We start from the raw sequence: 20,336 nt of genomic DNA, 5'->3' as shown, positions 1-20,336 counted from the left end.
GAAAATCTATATTACAATAAAATGTGTTTGTGGGGCCCTCAGGGTTGGGAATGTAGCAGTATAAAGTATTTGAGCACCTAGTTCATGCTTGGTACTGTCCCCATGGCTGGGAAAGTAACAGTGTCAAGTATTTGAGCACCTAGTTCATGCTAGGTTCTGTCCTCAGGGTTGGGAATGTAGCAGTATAAAGTATTTGAGCACCTAGTTCATGCTTGGTACTGTCCCCAAGGCTGGGAAAGTAACTGTGTCAAGTATTTGAGCATCTACCCCATGCTAGGTACTGTCTTCAGGACTAGCAATATATTAGTGTGAAGCATTTGTTGAGTATCTAGCCCTTGCTAGCTACTGTCCTCAGGGCTGGGAATGTCACGGAGAGCAGAACAAAGCTTCTGCCTCATGACGTTCACATCCTGTATCAGTTATAATACAATAAAAACAAGCTTAAATGTGACTGATAAACAATGATAATGTCCCCCAAAGGATTAAACTGAAAGAGGGGGAAAAGAAACGGTAACAAAAAATATAGCAGAAAAATAGTTTTGGTGCATCTTTGCCATGTCAGAGTTACCCTACACGGTGGGAGTCAGGACATAACAACACGAGAAATGCAATGTGAGGTCCACACTTCTGGTTAGCCCCAGGCCTTGCAGTGTCAGCGCTGCTGGTAAGTACCCTCTCTGGAAGCTGCTTCTGAGAACCTGCTGTGATGGTCCTAAAACAGTTGCCATGACCAACACGTAGATAAAATGTGGCTATGGGGACAGGGGAAGTGAAGTTTCAATTAAATTAAAACCTTTGCTTAAATGCACCGAGAGTTAACGTTTGCACAGCACAGTCACAGAACCTGGCCTGGTGCCAAGTTGGCAGCTGCCTCAAAATGGCTGAAGTTTTCTGTCTGTCTAGAATCCGGCCTCACTGTTCATGAGACGCCCTGCCGTTTACACAGAGAACAAGTGCGAAAGCTAGGCAGAGCTTCCTCAGATCTGAAAAGAATCCAGCAGCCAACGTCATCTCATCCACAGTTACAGGAAGATTCACAGAAGCAACCATTTACATGATGTAAACTATTCAACAACCTAGGCTGGTCACGTCAACATGGCCACATCCACCTGGCCGGCCAACCTCGCCAAAAAGGAATGGTCCGTGCGATTTATGTTTGTGTGTGTGTGTGTGTGTGTGTGTGTGTGTGTGTATATTTCTATTTGTATGTGTGTGTATATGTATGTATATGTATGTATGTATGTATGTATATATGAAGAATGTGATATAACTTACCTTGATCCAGACCAAAAATACATTGACAGCGGCTATATTGTTGAACTGGATTTGCCAGTATGCCACATGCTCGAAGTTGGGGAAAGTATTTTGATTCTCAAGAAACCGCAATAGACCCTCTACATTTGACATTCGGTAAATGTTAATTACCACAGCCACTATGGATAACTGGAAGATAAGAAATTTATATTTATTACATCATTTTAGAAACAGATAATCCCCCTGAAATGACTAGTTTTCCATACGGATTGGAGGCCTGACCATATCACTCACCTAATAGCACTCATCGAAGTCATCTGCTAAAATAAAAAAACAATATACAGCCGACATTCCCTTATCAAATGAAAATATGCGCACAGGTATGTGCATGTATGTACGCAGAGGAGATCATACAAAAATAAGCTCACATGCAAAAGGGAAGGCCTTCTTCCTCCCAGCTGCCCATCACAGCTAAAGAACCAGACTCCCAATCCTGTTTCTCACACAGGAAGGCTCTGTAGTGAGCCCTATATCTTCTCCTGCTGGTCTTCATACTTTCTTTACACTCCTGGATGCTCTGACAATGTCAGGAGAAAGGGGTGAAGAAGCCCTTCTGCTGTTCAAGCAAATGCAGCAATCTTTTATCTAAATCTCAGATAATTTATCATTCAATCATCATGTTTTTAATACAAACAAAAACAAGATCACATTAACACACTGACTTTCCTTGAGTTTTCTTTCAAAATAGGGAAAGAGAGAAGGAAAAGAGAGTTTTTGTGAGTACACATGTTGTTTGAACACTAACATTTTTTGCAGTTCCCACTTCTATCTACAAAAGACCTTCCCCTCCCAAACTAAAACATGACTTTTAGGGGGGCAGAGGGTTGGTTGCCTGTATACCTCTGTGTCTCTAAGGCCTAGAGCACAGCTCAGTACCTGGAATCTTTGTTGAATAAATGATTTGTTTTCACTCAGTGAAGCCAAGCCAACAGCATTATTTGAATTAAGACTTCTAAAGTATTTTTTTTCCAATAATTCCAAAAGATAATGAGCTATGACAAGCGAGCAGCTAACTGACCCAAGCCTGGAAGTTTCAACATACTTGCCGAAGAAACAGAACAGAAAAACACAGGGAACAATATAAGCGTGATTGCAAGATGTTGGGTGTATATATAATTTTAACATGAACTTAAATTCCACCTGGGCAAAACAAAACCCCTGGCCTTCTTTCAGAGTGCTCCTGACCCAGGGGAGCAAGGTGCGCCAGCAGGGATGCTCCTGCCTCCATGTATGCAGTAAAGCTTCCAAAGGAGACCTGGATGAACCTGATCAAAGCCCAAGTGTCTAAATTGAGTACTGGAAGCACTTAAAGTAAAATTAGAATCTGGAAGAGAGAAGCCTTCAAAGAGATGTTGTGCAACGCTATGGCTGTGAAGAGAAAAAAAGCCACTTTTGACTTCTATATCAGCAACTAATAGCCCAGAGGTCTCCAGAGCATGTGTGATGCAGTTCCTTGGTGGAGGAGGGGAAACCTGACCATCCCTGGGTGGGTGGTGGCTAGAAAGCATGTTACTGGTATGGATGGTGATAATAAACCCATTTGATATGAAACATTAACATGAACCACTGAACTATAATACTAGACACTTTCCCTGCTAGATAGACTTTAAAAGTATTTTTGTAACATGTAGTACCCATGTTTACAGTCTATATAGTAAATAGAAATATAGTTGAATGTTAAAAGCTAGAATTCTACTAAATTGTTTCCTTTAAATTCTATGCAGGTTTTTGTTTCCGTGGCTATACCTGTTATACCTACTGGCACATTCAGTAAACCAGGGTACACAGTTAACTTTTTGACTGACCAGCATTCAAGATTTAAAATGTTCAATATTGACTAATTTTTGTAGTATTGGTTTAAAAAAAATCTGAAATTAATTTTCATATAGCTCTTGCTTATTGACAGTTCTATTCTCAGTAACCTGAATATAATTATATATAAGCCAAAAGGCAATTTTTCACATTCTGGTTCCAAGCATTCATTGTCCTGTAGAATAATTTGAATGTGTGTAGTCTGTACTCTGCCATCACCAATACAGAAATATTCTGAACAATAATTTAGACACCTGTTGCCTCTCTTCTTTCCTTGAGTACTGATTTTTTTTTCTAACATTGCTCGGGTTTAATACTTCGGTAACACGTGGCTCAAGTAGTTAACTTGCCATCGTGATATGACAAGAACACCATGAAGGGGGGTGGCACCGGGGTCTGGTGGGTCTCGGGCCGTGCATTCTGAAAGGACTTCTATCTCAAGTGGAAGCGCTTTCTGAAGCACACAAGGACACGACTCAGGAAGGAGGGGGCAGAGCAAAGGAGAGAGCCAGTGTATGGCTGGAACAAACCTTTTGCTATGAGACATCTGGGCATGTGCCAAGCACACTGGTCTTAAAGACGAAGCCATTTTCCTACTATTGTGATAATTGGTGCTAATGCCACTGTTGCCGCGCAGTGTGTGCCCACACGGTTCTCCCTCGTGTCTTAAGTATTTGTTCTTTCACACACGATCAACATGCTCCGTATTTTACCAACGAATTCTCGTGGACAATACTTGATAAAGACTTAATAAATGGGTCACAAGTGAAGCAACTTTAACTTGGAATGAGGAAAGAATGCTGTCAGGGAGAGGGCTGACAGGAGACTGCTCATTGGTTAATGCAGTTCTCGCGAGATGTCAGAGAGCTCTGTGGAATGGTGAGACAGTGGGACTCGGACACACAAAGGCACCTGGCACAGCTGTGTCAAAGACAGTTTAAACATACAACAATTAGGCACACTGTTATGAACTTAAAAATATAAGAAGACAAAAGTTTATATGCTGTTGAAAAAGGAAAAGCTTAGAGAAAATGAATTTTTATATTAAAGGCTCTGGAAGAAAGCAAAGGATGTGACTAATAGATACAGTTTGGATTTTGTTTCCTCTAGACTGTGTGAAAGGAGTCTCAAACTACAGGATGTCTTCTGCATTACACAAAGATTTTCAGACTGTTTCTTCTTTTCATAATTTGATATTTGCAAAAAACTCAATTTTCATTAGCAGAAAAGTATTACTACAAAAAATTCCCCCCCACAAATCTCATATGACATATCAAAGACCAACTTAATTACTTATGTATTCAATTAAGTCAGAGTTCAATAAAAACATCCACATTATAGTCAGGAAGGTTCCTCATACAAAATGAGAAATGAAAAGGTGTAACACAGAAGTTAATATAACAGAAAAAAATAGAATTCTTACTAGAAATATCAAGATCCCCAACATTGAGATTAAAGACTGCAAATTAACAAGCTTTTAGAATACAGAGAGAAAATGAAAGAGAGACATCAGGGAAGTTAGGAGACACAGAGGAAGTGAGGGGTAGCGGGAATGTCCACATTTCTTTCCAACCTACCACAACAATCACAACATCCAGACAATTCCAGAAACTCCTGAAATAGTGTAGTCTGTGAATGCGAATCTCCAATATCTCTTCCACCACATAGTAAAGGATAAATAAACAAAAGATAATCTCACAGGCTGCCAGGAAGAAATCAAAGGCTGTGGCATAGTGGATCAGTTTCACAGGCTGGAACTGCCAAGAGGGCACCACGCCCCCTGTTGCTGGGAATTCCACCAGTAACCTGCATTGCAAAAAGAACAATTAAAATAGCAATGTGGGGGAGAAAAAGTGAAGGAAGCATGTTCTGTTCCTGCACTGTGAGGTGAAAACCACGGCCGCCGCAACAAATTACCTCAAGCTGGAGACCATGGAGACCTGGGTGGACACAGGACATGCATTTAGAACTATAAAACGCTGAGTCCCTCATTTATTCAGCAACTATGAAACATCTAATGAGCTCTGCAGCTTGCACTGCTTTCCCTTGAAAAGGCTGTCTATCTATGACTCAGTACCCAGCTGCTGTCTGGAACTGGACGGTCCCTGTTTCATATTAATACCGTTAGCACTGTTTTTTGTTTTGTTTTGTTTTTGACTACACCTCTAACTGAGCTGTGGACTTTTCTTGCCAAATTCCACTGTGCAGGTGTCACAGTGTGATGGTTCAGTGATTTAATAACTAGAACTCCCTCCGCATAAGTAGAATGTCTCCTCAATCATGTGTCTGGCATCACAATGTCCTCACCCACGGAACAGTGGCCAAACCTCAAACCTAAGTCAAAGTCAGGACTCTGGTAGATGGGAATTCCTACCAGCTCACTGTCGAAATTTTCCAATTTGATGTCGAGTACTATTCTAAAAGCAATGGGTATGATTTCAGCCTTAGTGTGAGCAAGAGGGAAGCAAGAGGCCCCTGTGCGTCACAGCACCTCTGCCCCACTGAGGCTCTAGGATTGTTAACCACCTAGGGACTTGGAAAGAAATGGAGTAACTGCCCTGATGATCATCTTAGAATTCTAGAGATAATGTGGAAATAAATAAATAAAATCAAAAACAAAACAACAAACTGAAGACATCCTGAAATCAAACATTTTCTAATGAGCCAGAGTAGCCTGCCTATTAGCTAGAATCCTCTTCAAATCAACACTGGGATCGTTATGAAAAGCTTAATGGCAATTATAATCAATTCCCATTCATCTCATTTATTTCTAATAAAAAGATCTATTTAGTTTAAAGAAGTATTATGTTCAGCAAAAGTTGATAAATACAAGCATTTGCAAAACCCAATTGCCTGTTAAGTCAGAGTTGAATTTAATGTGAAAATTATTTTTAAAAAAACACTAATATTATGAGAATCTGTTCCTACTTCCTGTGGAAATGTATATGCAGATGACTGATGGGAACGATCTTGGGGTGCTGATGTGGCATGGAGGGTGAACACGGACTAACTCTTGCCTTGCTCTATTCCTTGGTTTTAAATAGCACTTAAAATTTACCATACTACATGACTTGTTTCTTATGTTTATCTTTGCTGAATGCAAGTTTTCCAAGTGCAGGGCTCTTTGATTTGTTCTCTGACACATCCGAATAGCTGACAACAGTAACTGGCCCCCCTATGCCCAAGAGCAGCTTACTGGACGCAGAGTGGGACAAGGCAATAGAACCTTTGTCACAGTCTTCAACAGTGGCCATGGCAGCAGCATAGTCCATGCCTCAAGCCTGATGTGTCTTTTACGAGTTTAAACCACAAAAGTGGGGACACTCAGGGAGAGGAGCCAAGGTTTGGTAGCCAGAGGACTTGGTGAAGGAGGGCAGCCATCCTTATAATGGCTGAAGATAACAGTAAAAGCAAGCAACTCAACAACAGAAACCTACCTACAGTGCTTTGACTGGATAGTCTAGAAAAGAGATACACCTGACCAGAGTTAAGGTTCTTTTCAAGTCGTAGCGTTTCAGGATTTTAAACCCCTTCTCCAAATATCCATCTCAGAGAACCTACAGTTACCACCCCTCCCTGGGTCTCAGCCTTGGTTCTTGGTACCCCCCTTAGCCAGCTGCAAGAAGGGTTTCTCCAGGTCATCTCCAGAAACGGATATACGGGTAAGTACCTAGAAATAGGGAGGCTCCAGCCCACGGCACACACCTGACCACGCAGAACAGATTAATGTTGGCGTTGTACACTGAAAAGTCAATGAAAGTTGCTCGGGTCCCCCGGTCCAGCCAGAAGTTCCTCCTGAGGCTGGCAATCTTAGAAGCCGTTTCCTCCCTGGTCCTGGACAGATCCAAGTAATAGCCTGCTCCACTGTAAGTTGCAATGATCCCCCAGTGGCTGCTCCCGTTCAAGTCCTTTTCACTTGTGTAGATCCACCTAATCAAACAGAAACAACAGGGCAAACCAGGGAAAGCCTGTCACAAAGTGGGAGACAGTTGCCGCCTGCTGGGATAAAATATATAAAAATGACCGCTGGGAAAATCGCTTTCATTTGTTTTCTAAGTGAACCCTCACAGTTACTGGCTTCAGTTTGGTAAGGAGGGCCCTGATGCTTAGTAAATTAAGTAAATTAAAATGATTTATTCCCAATGTGTTTGAGCTTAAGAGTCTAGACCTGTCTGCCCATAGAGCAGACACCTTTGGCACGATGTTCCCACTGTACCTTTTCTGATGACTGATTGATATTTACATCCCTCAAAGGCCCCAGTAAAGACTGTAGACAAGGACAAGTGCACTAAGTCACTCACTATCTCTCCTTGTTTCCTATGACACGAGAGGACACCTGCCTGAGAGGGATTCTGTAGGGTGGAGATGAGCTATAACTATGAATGGGGTCTGGCATAGAGTTGATCTATCAATGGCTCTTATCAATGGTGTGAGACAAAGTGACATTCCAGAAAAGGAATTATGAATCTACATATTCTGGAGGGAGCAGGATAAACATAAGGAAAAAATAAACGAAAAGAGATAAAAATAAAAAATAAAACAAAATGTAAACAGTGTGATGGAGAAATCTATTTTTTTTAATATTTATTTATTTATTATGTATACAACATTCTGCCTCGATGTATGCCCGCACGCCAGAGCAGGGCGCCAGATCTCAGTACAGATGGTTGTGAACCACCATGTGGTTGCTGGGAATTGAACTCAGGACCTCTGGAAGAGCAGCCAGTACTCTTAACCTCTGAGCCATCTCTCCAGCCCCCGAGAGAAATCTATTTTAAAGATTCATTTTATTTGTGTGTGTGTGTTTGTGTGTGTGGAGAGAGAGAGAGAGAGAGAGAGAGACTGACTGTGAGTTCATGTGTGCTACATGCAAAAGGACGTAAGATCCTTCCCTGAAACTGGAGGTACAGGTGGTTGCAGGGCCCCTGGGAGCAGTGCTGGGATCCAAATCTGAGCCCACGGGAACAGTATGTGCTCTTAACCACCAAGCCATCTCTTCTGGACCCCTAAGTCTGCACCTCAAATAATTACATTCTGAACAAAAACATGTTCCTAAGAACTACCAAAATGAGTCAGGGGACAATCCTGTTTGTCCTAAAAAGAAATAAGACCGAAGCATCTTAGACCCTCTAAAGGCTCGGACCACCTCCTTTTCCTGCGTTATATGTCGGACAATTCAGTCTTTTTGAAATGTGTATTTAGAAACTAAAAGGGGAAGAGAGGTCAGAGAAAACAAGGAGAAAAGGTCAGCTTGACCCAGGCCTATTAGAGGGATCTTTTCGTAGAGAATAAAAACATGGACGCCACCGACCGGACGTGTGTTAAGGCCACTTACGCAGTTCCGTTTCGCGGTCCAAACGGAGCCCTGTCCTCACTACTGACAGAGTAGACGTCATAGCACTCTTTAATTTCATCTCGCAAGTCCTGAGGAATGGAGCAGGATCCGTTTCTGACTCTGAGCTGGCGTAGACGAGGCACTCCTAGCAGCAGGTTCTCGTAGAAAATGAAGCTTCGGTTATCGGCTGGCGTGTGGTTACCCGCCTCCGCCTTCCAGTAGAGCCCGTCCAGGAAGGAGCCTTCTGCGAACTGAAACAAAGGATTCTGGAGAGGGTCCACTCAGAGGCCGTCTGGCTTCTGCCTGGAGCGTGTTAGAACCAAAACGCCACCAAGTCTTTGAGCTTAGGCCACGTGGTCAGAAATATTTGGGCTTGGATCTTGCAGTCATTTGTCAGATGCGGGCCCTTGCATAGGCCTCCCTAAAGTGTACCCTTTTCTGGTCATGCATCTGACACAGTATCAACATGCGGGACTAACGGCCGAGATGGGTATGTTTCATAAATACATAAACTCCATTAACTCTACTTTCCCCTAGAAAAACAGCATCTCACATAGCCATAACTCTGGAATGAAAAGTTAAGGGTGTCAATGACCTTTTCGTGCTGGATCTTTTTCTACCTGAATTATTTCACTCCACGTGGAGTCCTTCAACCCTGGCCCCTCTCTTCGGGGCTTGGCCTTTATTGTCATGAAAGGGTGCAGGTGAGAAGGTTCACATTCAAAAGGCTCTTCCTCCACGGGGAGCAGATCTAGTCATTCTCCGTGCATCCACAGAGACCAGCTCCAGTGAGCAGGGCCAAGGTCAGTACTGCACAACTGTGGGTTTTAACAAGTGTTCTTATATATTAAGGAGGTTACCTTCTCTATGCCTGGAACCAAGAGCTCTGACTTCAGGGTTTAATAGGAATTTCCCATATTGCTTCTCCTAGGAGAAACAATAACTTCCTTTTAAATTTCCTCTCCAGCTTTCCTCGGTTCTGAGCACCACGCCATCTGGACTAGCTTAGCCACCATCCTATGTTACTCACGGCTTATTGTCTGCTACTGGGAGCTTAGAATTAAGGCAGAGCAAGGGTGAATTTTAACTAGGAGACCTTTGAAATTGTGTCCATATCTTATGAGGAGCTGGACATATTCTGGGAGTTGAGGGCACATGCCACTATCAACAAAGACATGAATCACTAAAAGTAAGGCAGTGTATTTCACCCAAACTGCCTACATGGGACCTATGTCATAGGACATTCTCAATCATCATTTACAGAATCATGAATGACTACGTGAGCAAAAAGCTAGAATGAAGCAGCAAAAAACAAAAAAAAGAAAGAAAGAAAGAAAAAAAAAGAAAAAACCCAGGTCTTTTCTTCTCCAACCATACAAAGGTAAGCACCCTGAATTTTACCTACCCCATTTTTCAAACTGGGGCACGTGTATTAGTATATACCCAGTATAATTGCTCTAGGAATTAATAAATGTGTCAAACATCCATGCAAAGTGCTTCCAAGGTTTAAAATGAATACCAAGAGGGCCAGGAACTCTATATGACTCACTGAAGACACTCATGAGCGGAACTTACAACATGAAGTAAATAATATTCGGAAACAAGGAAGGACTATTAGTCACTTATAAATAAATGTAGGGATAAGTCCCGCCCCTTAGGGGGCGTGTTCGCCTCGGGCTAATGTTGGCCTATAAATTTGGCAAGCGTGCTCCCAGCCGTCCCTTTCTGCTTTCCTGGTCTCCGGGAATGGTGGTTCTGTAAGTCTATTTCGCCATTAAAGTTATATATATTTTTACAATCTGTCTGCATTCGTTTACGCCGTTACATTTTGGCGTCCAACGTGGGCTATTTTGCCCCCGACTCAAGCGGGTAGCCTGCTAGCTAACACAGCACCCTCCTGGGTGCTGTTTTTTAGTTCGTGACTCCGGCCCCAGTGCCAAGTCCGAGACATACTTAGCCACACAGGCCCATTCTGCCTGCCTTGGCTAAGTTTCCAGCAGAACCCCACTGCCTGAATTAGCAGAAGCTCAAGTACCTGCGGTTTTGCAACAAAAGCTGCCACAGCGGCAGATTTGGTCTGATACAAAGTGACTTGGCCGGGCAGTGGTGGTGCACGCCTTTGATACCAGCACTTGGGAGGCAAAGGCAGGTGGATCTCTGTGAGTTTGAGGCCGGCCAGGCGGTGGTAGCGCACGCCTTTAATCCCAGCACTTGGGAAGCAGAGGCAGGCGGATCTCTGTGAGTTTGAGGCCAGACTGGTCTACAAGAGCTAGTTCGAGGACAGGCTCCAAAAACACAGAGACCATCACTGGCAGGGACCGATCATTGAAGGTAAAAAAATTTTTCTTTTATAAATAAAATGTCTGAACACATTAGTATTCAAGAATTTAACAGTTTTTTTAATTGTACCATGTGGGAGATTTTACAAGAGGTGTCTATCACCCCACATCTATGGATCCTTCTGGGATTTGTAGTTTTCATTGCCACTAAATGGTTTGATAATAAAAATATGATAAAGTCTTTACGAGACGAATCCAGGATTCTTAAGGCAGAGATTGAACGCTTAAAAACAATTGAGAATCAGTTTGAAGTTCTCCAGGCTGATGTTAAGGAGAAATTCATTACTATGGAAGAGGGAACAGCTGATCTGGATCGTAAGCTTCAGTCCCTTTCTGTAGGAACTGAAACATTAGTGGCTGATATTAAGGAGAAATTCATTACTATGGAAGAGGGAACAGCTGATTTGGACCATAAGATTCAGTCCCTTTCTGTAGGAAATGAAACATTAACTGAGAGAATCAAAACTGCTGAATGTGACAATTGGATTTTGTCTAAAGCTTATGACAGATTGACGGAAAGATTGTCAATACAAGAAGGCACGGTTTATGCCATAAAAATTATGTCCAAAGATGAGATGTTATCTCTAACGGACAAACTTCATACTTTAGAATCCTCAATGAAGGCTTTGGAACATAATTCTGGACAGGAGATTCAGACATTGCAGAAGGCAATGGTGAATAGAATTGAAAAGATTGAGGAATTTCTAAATTCTGCTTTCTGCTTTCCTGGTCTCCGCAGGAACGGTGGTTCTGTAAGTCTATTTCACCATTAAAGTTATATATATTTTTACAATCTGTCTGCATTCGTTTACGCCGTTACAAATAAATACCTTCCAGAAATCTTCCATCGAGGAGAGAGTTTTAAAGTTGGCTTTCTCTGTTTTAGACACTGGGGTGTCTATGAAAAGCTGGGACAATGTCCGCGTGTAGTAGTACACATTGGAACTCATCATGCCGTAGGTCACTGGAACACAGAAAGAACCAAGTGAGCATCCGGGGGGAGCCTAGGCACACATCTGCACAGCTGACAGCCTCCGTGAGGGACTGCTCCTGCTAGGTGGACATTTTGCATAGATCAGCGTTCACGTAAGGGCAGTTCTCACCTGTGCCTTTCCTCTCCCACCAAAACTCTAGGTTATCCTATCTCTCTGCTTACATAAGAAATAGGGAGCATCGATGTTGGCCTGTGGGAAACAAAACAGGCCCAATACTGAGTACTGAACTGACTTCCCACTTGTGTATTGTTTGACCTCCGACTGTCCCCTGGATGACCTCTTGCAGCTGTTGAGGTTGCTGAGTTCAGAACCCGACACAGCCTTGGCATCTCCTGAGTCTGCGTTTGACTGTCTGTTCCCCTACACACACACACACACACACACACACACCCGTCCCTTCTTAGTTCTCCCAGACCAGCTCTCCATCCCTGCCCTCTCACAACTCTGGGGCTAACCTCTACTAACTCAGAGCTCTGAGGCTAACCTCTACTAACTTGACACCTGAGACCTTTGCCCCTTTATACATCAGGAGAGACAAATCTATTTGGTCCCCTGGCGCCCTATGCTCATCCCCTGACCATCTGGATGCAAGGATCCTTTAGCTTGGCCACAGATGTTGGGAGAATCCTTACCGATAACTGTACTGCTCCCTCCATGGTCACTATGCATACAGGTAATAATCTTTCCCAAGGGGCTCTCTCCATCTGCTGGCCCCTTAACCTGTCACATCCTGATGGAGGAAGGTCATTGGCTAATAAAGAAACTGCCTTGGCCCATCTGATAGGGCAGAATTTAGATAGGCGGAGTAAACAGAACAGAATGCTGGGAGGAAGAGGAAGTGAGCTCAGACTCGACAGCTCTGCTCTCTGGAGCAGAGGCCATGCTCCCCTCTCCCGGGAAGACACGATGAAGCAAGCCGCCAGGTCAGACATGCTGAATCTTTCCCGGTAAGACTGGTGCTACACAGTTTATTAGAGATGGGTTAATCAGGATATCAGAATTAGCCAGTAAGGGCTAGAGCTAATGGGCCAAGCAGTGTTTAAAAGAATACAGTTTGTGTGTTGTTATTTCTGGTGAAAAACTGGCCCTGTGGGAGCCAGGCGGGATGAAAAGCAGGCCCGCAGCTCCCACAACAACATCCTTACAAATGGCCCCTTCTTTTAATTTGCTTTATTGGCTTACTGTCTGCCTCCCACATGCCAATCAAATCCTGTATGAACACTGCAATCCAAGTGATGCCCCCACTACAGCGCTCACAGACCATAATGAACAGACCACGGAGGAGACACGATGACAGCTCATAGGAGTAGAGGTTCTCATTGCTGGTCGTGTTTCCTGAGTCATTGCTTTTACCCTGTGAGCTTCTGACCCTGCTCTGTAAGGTGAGCTGCTCTATAGAATTTATGGCTGCTTTATTTAAAATAACTAAAATAAGTACAAGGATAGCAGTGAAGAAATGCCCAGTCCTGGTGACTTTTCCTTTCTAACTGGTCTGCTGCAAACATCTATTAGAAACTGGGGACTTCCGAGCCAGCAAGGCGGCTTAAGTAAAGGCACTTAGCACACATCCCTGGAGACCTGAGTCTAATTTCTGAAACCCAGGTAAAGATGAGAGGAGAACACTGGAGCCCTTTGCCCTCCACAGGTGCACCATGGCATGCCTGCTTCTGTGTACACATCATGAAAATTATCATGAAAATCTAGCATTTTAGCAAGTCCCATTTTAGGCTGGAGTGATTCTGACTACAGGTGTAACATGCAATAACTCCTATGCTCTGCTGATGGAGGAAGGTCATTGGCTAATAAAGGAACTGCCCTGGCCCATTTTATTGGTTAGAGGATAGGTGGGAGGAGTAAACAGAACAAAATGCTGGGAGGAAGAGAAAGTGAGCTCAGAGTCGCGACAGCTCTGCTCTCAGGAGCAGACGCCTGAGAGAGACGCCATGCCCCGCTCCCGGAATGAAGCTCCGACCCAGGATGGACATAGGCTAGAATCTCCCCGGTAAGCGCACCTTGGGGTGCTACATACAGATGATTAGAAATGGGCTAAATTAATATGTGAGAATTAGCCTAGAAGAGAATGGGCCAAGCAATGTTTAAAGGAATACAGTGTCTGTGTAATCATTTTGGGGCATAAGCTAGCCGAGCAGGCGGCCGGGGTGCTGGGAACGCAGCCCCGCCGCCCCTTATTACTACACTCTGCTAAAGACAAAAAGCTTCAAGGAGGAGAAATGTGTTTTCTGTATCTTTCGGGCACAGTGATGAACAAGCAGGTGATTATCTCTTGATTCTGTATAACTCATATTAAACTAATTTTGAATAAATGATTGATAAACCTGTCTCTCTTGTCCCTCTATTGTCAAGCAGCATATCAAATTAAAGATTAAAGAATAATGAAGGTGATAATGATGCAACCTGAGTGTGTTTGAGAGTTCATCTCAAACAATCACTTAAGCAAGAAATTAACAGAAACCCACAATCTGTGCAGTTGTGCAGAGAGTATATTAAATAACTTCCAGACCCTCACCTGCGCTTCTATGGTTTAATGGATATAGAATAAGAACAACATTCTTCAGATCATGCCTGGCCAACTTCTTACTCCAACACCAGACTGGTCTTAGTTCAGGATTTGGAATGCTAATCCATCCAATGGGACAGTTAGTAGACATGAGTATCAACAAGAAGTGACCTCTTCCTTCAAACGAGGGACTCATATGTCCTCAGAAAGTCTGCTGCCTGTCCACTTCCCTCACACAGAGGGATGGACAGAGGGGCTGCCTGTCCACCTCCCTCACACAGAGGGATGGACAGAGGGGCTGCCGGTCCACCTCACCTCACACAGAGGGCTAGATAGAGGGGCTGCCTGGTGTAGGAGGTCCTTCTGTTTATGTATTGCTTTCATTGGTTAATCAATAAAGAAACTGCTTGGCCTGATAGGGCAGAACTTAGGTAAGCGGAGAAGACAGAACTGAATGCTGGGAGGAAGAAAGCAGAATCAGAGAGCAGCCATGGAGACACCAGGTCAGACATGCTAAATCGTTCCCAGTAAGCCACTACCTCGTGATGAACACAAATTAATAGAAATGGGTTAAATAAAGATGTAAGAATTAGCCAATAAGAAGTTAGAGATAATGGGCCAAACAGTAATTTAATTGATACAGTTTCTATATGGCTATTTCGGGTGTAAGCTAGCAGGGCGGCCAGGATGAATAAGGGACCCGCTCCCTACAACAGCTGCCTGTCCACCTCACCTCACACAGAGGGATGGACAGAGGGGATGCCTGTCCACCTCCCTCACACAGAGGGATGGACAGAGGGGATGCCTGTCCACCTCCCTCACACAGAGGGATGTATAGAGGTGCAATGCCCTGAGCAGCAATGCCTGTGAATCCAGTCAATACAGGGGCAAAGGAGACACAAACAAATGAAGTGAAAGAGTCCTTGTGGTCAAATAAATGATTAGTTGGTTACTTTCAATTAGTGTGAAACTTTGGGGGTGCTGGTTAATATAGGACATTTTGGGGGTGCTTTACCTACTAGCTGCTGTTGGAAATTATTTGTTAATAGGTGCTACACAGATTATTAGAAATGGGTTAAGCAAGATATGAGAGTTAGCCAAGAAGAGGATAAATATAAAGGGCCAGACAGTGTTTATATGAATACAGTTTGTGTGTTGTTATTTCGGGTGTAAAGCTAACCATGCGTGAGCGGGGCAGGATGAAAAACAGGCCTGCCTGCAGCCCACTACAACTTCTAAACATGGTATAGACACCTTCAGAAGGTGTCTCCTTTGTTTCCATTAGTCTTCAGACCAGACACTGGCATTTGCTGCTGAAATTCTCGAGATCAGTATTAGCTTTCATGGCTTCACTCAGAGAGAAGCAAAATTCCACTATTGTGTAGCACCCCCTGCTGGACATCAGGAGATGATGCTTCTAGCATTGAGGTAAAAAATTATTCGGCCACCTGTTTGCCCTAAAACCAAATAAGACCGAAGCATCTTAGACCCAAACATTCCTGGGTCCTCTGTCCTGTAAATTATACTCTTGAGAAAATATTTTCCATTTTTTTCACCTGCCAGCTTATTATAGGGCGTATAAATGAGGACAATGGATGAAAGTGCACACAAGGAAAGGCTGCTCCTAACTGGAGTCATCTCTCTAGTCTCCCACCCAAAGAACATTATTAAGTTACGAGGTGGTGTCTTACCAGGAAAGATTCAGCATGTCTGACCTGGCGACTGCCTCACTTCCCTTCTTCCCACCATTCTGTTCTGTCTACTCCACCTATCTAAATCCTGCCCTATCAAAAAGCCAAGGCAGTTTCTTTATTAACTAATGAAAGTAACAAATAGACATATGACCTTCCCACATCAAGAGGTTTACAATTTCAACCTATTAAGTTACGGATTAAATTCTGATCCTCTCCACGTACAAAAGTGATGGATTCTTTTCTGTGTGGCTGTCGGCTGTTAAGCATCTCTCAGTCCACATTGAAGAGGCAGGTTTCTCCTTAGGAGTTTAGTAAAAAGCCTGAGGACGGGCATGGCACAGACTGGCTTCCTTGTACCCATAAAAAGCCTCAGAGAAGACATAACAGAAATCAGGCCAGCAAGATGGTCAGCAGTTACAGCACTTACCGAGCAAGCCTAATGGCCTGAGTTCAAGCTGGAACCCGTAGAAAAGGGAAGGGAAAGGAAGGGCTTCACAGTTGTCCCCTGACATTCACAAGAACACTGGTGTGTGCATGCATACATGCATGCAAACACTCACACACACACACACACACACACACACACAACACTCTCTTAAAAACCCATGCTTCACCATGCTTCAATTCAGGATACCTGTAACTTTTCTGGACTAGAAAGCAAACAAACAAAACAAAAGAACTGAGATGGGCTCTGAGCTACGGCTTCCCTTCCCCTCTTTCCCCGGAAGGATGTGTGAACATCCCGGAATAAGAGAGGAGGGACACGAACTAGGTCAGCTAGGTTTCCTTTAAGAGTCTAGTGATTGTTGAGGACTTGGGAGAAATAAGGCACTTTAGAAAAAGCAATGACCCAACTGTCAGGATCCTAAAGGGGACTTGGAAGGCAGGAGCCACCATGAGCAGTCTGTCACCTGAGAGTTCAGCACGGACATGGAAGCTAACATCCAAACCCTCTGCCTGGGATTTTTGTAGACAGCAGGTTTCCTGTGCACCTCACGTGGAAATCTGTCACAACTAACAACGAACTGGCCAGCAGAGAATTCCCCAAATCCCAACCTTAACCGGAAGCCACAGAAAAGAAAATTGCTGGCTTGACCTCCTGGTCCTCACATACTTCTCCACTGTAGCAATGACAGGCCAAACACCTTCAGAACATCTCCACTAAAGAGGGCAAGCGTGTACTCACAGATGCACAGGACTATGAGGAACAGGAGGTAAATGACCAGCTCCCGCAGCACACTTTTCAGGTATTTCTCCCGGTTAGTGCTGCGCTCCTCCATCAGTCTTGTTCCCCAGAGACCTTTGAAACAAGGAAAAGCAAACACAACAAGGTCATCTTTCTTAAGACATTTTACAAGTGGCAAAAAAGAAAATGAAATTAATAGTACGCCAGTTCTCACAGGGAAATACAGATACCTAAGAATATGTAGGCAGGCAAACTGCACGTGATTCGGAAGTGAATTTATTTGGTATACACCATGCCCCACCCGCCTCAAAAGTACAAGATCCAAGGCAACTCAGTCATCTTTGTAGCTTCTAGGACCATTAGCAAATCTCGTTAAAAGTTTAGGAGGATGGGAAATGAAGGCAATTTAAAAGACTTGGCAACTGTGTGCATCTGCTTGGTAAAGGATACATCTGGTACCCTCCCTGCTAGGCCTGGCTAAGTAGATGGTGTAGCCGCAGGATAAACCCCTCTGTGGTTGTGACAGTGCAAAATCCGAGTTGTTGATCATTTCCATCTGGAAACATCTACTGAGCTTCTAACATGGTGGCAGAGAGGTCACTCTGTGCTCTCCTGTGTCCTATAAGAAACACAGTGACCACTGACCACGCTTAGCCCGTTTATGCTTAACAGGTGTTTTCAAAGCCAATTAATATGGTTTTAAATTAAGAGCAACCGTTCATGCGACTCCTCTGTCTTTCTTTTTGGGGAAAACTACGCTCAGCAACCATGTTGTGTATTTCCAGCAGATGGAAAGTGTTGGGTGGTGAAGGAAAGATGATGTAACCCTCGGAGAGATTGCTGGAGAGAATTACCGGTTTGGGATTCGGCCAGCAGGCAGCATGGTGGCTATCCAAGGTCCCCTTAATGAACAGTGTGGTTGAGTCTCAATGCTGGTTCCCCCAAACACTAACTTCTCAATCCTTCCAGTTAGGCTATTAACAGAATCAAACCTCGCTCTCCCATGTTACCTGTAGCTCAATCTAGACTCTAGACCTTTACCTGCCTCATTAACCCAAATTCAGACCACACGTTAGCCAGAACCAAGCCACGGGAGAAAGGAGAACAGCATGGAGGAAATGAGGTATCATTAAGGTTGATACACTTTTTAGGCCTTATAACAACACAAGAGCTCTACTCCATTAAACTTATCTATTCCGTTTCCTTTACTTCCTTTTCAAAAACGAGCATCCAAACTTCACGGACACAGTGTTACTCATCGCAGGCTTCGCACTCTGAAAGTCGGACACAGTTTATGACCGGGCCTGCCAAGAGCTGGCATTCGCTCACGCAGAAGAAATGCAACAAGGGGAATGTTTACTCATTGCAACCCTATTATATTCAAGAGTTTTTACAAACTTAGACGACATGGAAAGTTACAAGACAGGCTAATGCCGCAGTCAAGGCTCAGGCTCGGCGGCCTTGGTACGACCATTCTTTTATCTCTGGGTAGAGTTCTGGAGGCCAGCTCCACAGTGTCCACGTGGTGACTGCTAGTTTCTTTAGCATCTTTACTGCTACGTGGTCAGTGATTTTATTCTTCCCAATGGTTTATAGACAACCATGTGCTAAGGAATAGACATAAGTTCATGCAAATGGTATTCTCTGACCTTTACATAAAAACAGACAAAAACGATGTCAGGTTTTTCTCAAACCAAATTTGCAATGAATTATGGCAATTTAGTTCAAGCCCTTAAAAGGAAAAGAAATGTCTCCCCTTTCTTATCTCTATTACTGTCATGTATTTACTTTTTCTAAATCACCCTACCTACCTCCTAAATATTAAAATTGTTAATTCCCCCACCCCCACACTGGATATATATATAGAGGTCTATCTTAAGAGACAAGGGCCCCTCAGATAGGGGCCTACATCTGTCCTACATGTCCACCACCCATGAGGACACAGGCTACCCTGCTACTCTTGAGTGAAGGGGCTTAGCCACTCCCCTATTTTTCTGGCTAAACTGTGGCTCTGGCCCTTGGGAAGGTACCAGTATGGGAGTATCTGGAGAGGCAACCGACACAGCATGGAAGAAGGAGCACTACAAAGGACTGCTGGAGACTAGTTCCCTGGGGGCACAGCCTGCCCATCAAATATATTTATAAATTATATTTATTAAATAAAAAACCATGTCCAACAACTAAATAATAAATATGCAAAGTGTAACACAATGAAATATAAATCAGTCATCTAAGGAACCAAGTTCGGATGCACACTGCTGTAGGGAGGAGGTTGAAAACAGGCGACACAAAATAAGCCACACAGCAGGGCTGATTCTGAGTCCACGTGCAGTGGACTTGGACATGATCACGAAAAGTCTGGGAGGAAATACTAAACAGAAACACGCTGTTAGAAATATATCTAATACCCAGCCAGCTGCGGCCAGAAAGGTGAATGTGATGCTGCTCGTAGTTTGGCACAACTTAAAAAAGGAAAGTTCTTCTACTTCAGATAAACTAGGGATCTGGATATACGGAGTAGTTGATATGGCTAATCCTAAATGTCCTGATGAGTCAACATTTAAAAACCAGGGAAATATGAAAAAATGACTGGCTAAAGTTAGGTATGAACGCTGCAGGTACTTGTCATAGCAAGAACAGCTATGGGCGCCAATGCTCATAATTAAATTCTGGTGCCAATATTTAAAAGTTGCGACCTTGGGGAAGTCATTTAAGCTATAAAAGCCTTGGTTCCCTCATCAGGAAGATGGTGTGAGGCTAGCGTCTACCCTGAGGACAAAACAATGAGGAAAACCCTGGGGTTGTAAAAGCTCCCACTATCTCCAAATATCCCTTATGGGACAAAGGCTGATGATGAAGCACAAGTGGACTCTGGAGACTCCAACAAGGCTGGGTCAGTCACTGCACACAGTGATCACGAGCAGCAACCTCCAACAAGGCTGGGTCAGTCACTGCACACAGTGATCACGAGCAGCAACCTCCAACAAGGCTGGGTCAGTCACTGCACACAGTGATCACGAGCGGCAACCTCCAACAAGGCTGGGTCAGTCACTGCACACAGTGATCACGAGCGGCATCCTCCAACAAGGCTGGGTCAGTCACTGCACACAGTGATCACGAGCGGCAACCTCCAACAAGGCTGG

At 43.8% G+C, this 20,336-nt stretch overlaps 1 protein-coding gene across 1 annotated transcript in view; it reads right to left on the bottom strand.

Moving 5' to 3' along the window:
- Pkd2 (polycystin 2, transient receptor potential cation channel) overlaps positions 1 to 20,336 on the bottom strand; it is a 38,756-nt gene that overhangs the window by 14,748 nt on the left and 3,672 nt on the right. The window contains exons 2-7 of the mRNA XM_041642036.1: positions 17,194 to 17,307; positions 11,631 to 11,764; positions 8,462 to 8,712; positions 6,832 to 7,056; positions 4,704 to 4,932; positions 1,276 to 1,443 (exon numbers count right to left, since the gene is read on the bottom strand). Of these exons, the coding sequence (XP_041497970.1) occupies positions 1,276 to 1,443; positions 4,704 to 4,932; positions 6,832 to 7,056; positions 8,462 to 8,712; positions 11,631 to 11,764; positions 17,194 to 17,307 (1,121 nt within the window). The remainder of the gene's footprint in view (positions 1 to 1,275; positions 1,444 to 4,703; positions 4,933 to 6,831; positions 7,057 to 8,461; positions 8,713 to 11,630; positions 11,765 to 17,193; positions 17,308 to 20,336) is intronic.

This window comes from Microtus oregoni, unplaced genomic scaffold (genome assembly GCF_018167655.1).
Source record: "Microtus oregoni isolate MIOR12 unplaced genomic scaffold, Mior012 000072F_ref0000427, whole genome shotgun sequence".
Classification (NCBI taxonomy): domain Eukaryota; kingdom Metazoa; phylum Chordata; class Mammalia; order Rodentia; family Cricetidae; genus Microtus; species Microtus oregoni.
This window is presented reverse-complemented; position numbering and strand designations above follow the sequence as displayed.